At 34.7% G+C, this 1,719-nt stretch overlaps 1 protein-coding gene across 1 annotated transcript in view; it reads left to right on the forward strand.

Annotated features, from left to right (window-relative positions):
- The first annotated feature begins 6 nt into the window (after window positions 1-6).
- The window catches only part of LOC128251222 (reticulon-4 receptor-like 2), a 53,042-nt gene continuing 51,329 nt past the window's right edge, over window positions 7-1,719 (forward strand). Inside the window, exons 1-2 of the mRNA XM_052977854.1 lie at window positions 7-14; window positions 1,473-1,544. Of these exons, the coding sequence (XP_052833814.1) occupies window positions 7-14; window positions 1,473-1,544 (80 nt within the window). The remainder of the gene's footprint in view (window positions 15-1,472; window positions 1,545-1,719) is intronic.

The raw sequence follows: 1,719 nt of genomic DNA on the forward strand, positions 1-1,719 counted from the left end.
ATACCTATGACAATGTAATACTTGCGGGAACTATTTAGAGGATGCATGTGTATGGCTCTGTGTATGTCTACAACCAGTGTCTTTCCAGATTGTCTTATTGTTTGTGAACGTCCGTGATTATGCGTGAGGTGAACGTTCATGCGTTTTCGAATTTATGTTTGAAATGAGAGGAAATGTTTACTGGAAACTTGTTCATGCATATATGTGTGTGTGTCTGTCTGTATGTGTGCAGATGTGTGCATGCGAGAGTATCAATATGAATATATATATCTCGCCGTGTATATCATGTACGGTTCTTACGTCTCCCTCCCCACGGATTAACATCATCGACTTTTCTTCTACATCATCCTTGTGTACGCTTTGTTCTTCGATATTTTGTTGTTTGCATTCTTGAAATTCTTTTTCATCTGCCAGTATTTTTCGTCTCCTTCTCCCCCTCCTCCTCCACCTCCTCATCCTTCTTCTTCATCATCATCTTCTTCTTCTTCTTCTTCTTCTTCTTCTTCTTCTTCTTCTTCTTCCTTATCCTATTTCTTTTCGTCTTCTTCACCTTCTTCCTCATCTTCTTCTTATTGTTATTCTGTTTCTTTCTTCTATCTATTATTCGCCTTTTATTTTCTACCTTTTCCTTATTTCCTTTTTCTTTCCCGTCTTTGAATTCTCCTAGATTTTTCCTGCAGCTTCATTATTGTAACCCTATTCCTCTCGTTCTATTCATTTAGCTTCCTTTTCCTTTTCCTTTTTATTCTCCTCCTCCTCCTTCTCCACCTTCACCATTTATTTTACAATCCACAATCATCTTTCAGTCCGACGTTTCAAATTATTTTCGAATTATGCTTTGGCACATTCCTTGTTTCTTTTCTCTTTTATCGACAATCACATCGTTGCATCATCATCATCAGCATCATCATTATCATCATTATCATCATCAACAACATTACCATCATCATTATCATCTGCAGTAACTTGAAATCCGTTAAATTTATCATCATCAACATATTCATTATAATCGTCTTTAGAAACGGCACTAGCTCCGCAGTCGTACTCCGAACCTTCCTAATCATAAACACCATCATCATCATCATCATCATCATCATCATCATCATCATCATCATCATCATCATCATAATTATCATCATTAGTATCGTTATCACGGATTTTATCTCCATCATATGCTACAATATCATCTTCATCAACGCTATCACCATCTCTCTTTGCATAGCCTTTTCCTTTTAATTTACCCACACTACCATCAACACCTCCACAACCACCCCTCTCTGCTTCTTCATTCTGTCATTCTCAATATTAAGATCATCTCCATTCTCATCTACTTTCCTGCTCCGCAAAAAAGTAATTGTATAACAATATTTTAACATTTCATCATGAAACACTTCTATACATTTTCTAATCATCTAAAATTCTATTTCATAGTCATTTCGTGGATAATAATATTTTACAATATTATGTTACAGATATTTGGATGAAAGTAATATCGACATAATTGAAGTAGGGATATTCGATAATCTGACCAGTTTAACATACCTGTAAGTTGTTTAAGTCTTGTTGATGATATTTCACAGACAATATATTACTAAACATTTAAAATATTCCCATTCTATATAACGTGCCGACTTTGCCTTCCTCAAGATACTCAATCTTTTGCGATAGAAATATGAGATTTTTGTGTCTGTAAATATGTGAGTGATATATATATATATA

This window comes from Octopus bimaculoides, chromosome 29 (genome assembly GCF_001194135.2).
Source record: "Octopus bimaculoides isolate UCB-OBI-ISO-001 chromosome 29, ASM119413v2, whole genome shotgun sequence".
NCBI lineage: Eukaryota > Metazoa > Mollusca > Cephalopoda > Octopoda > Octopodidae > Octopus > Octopus bimaculoides.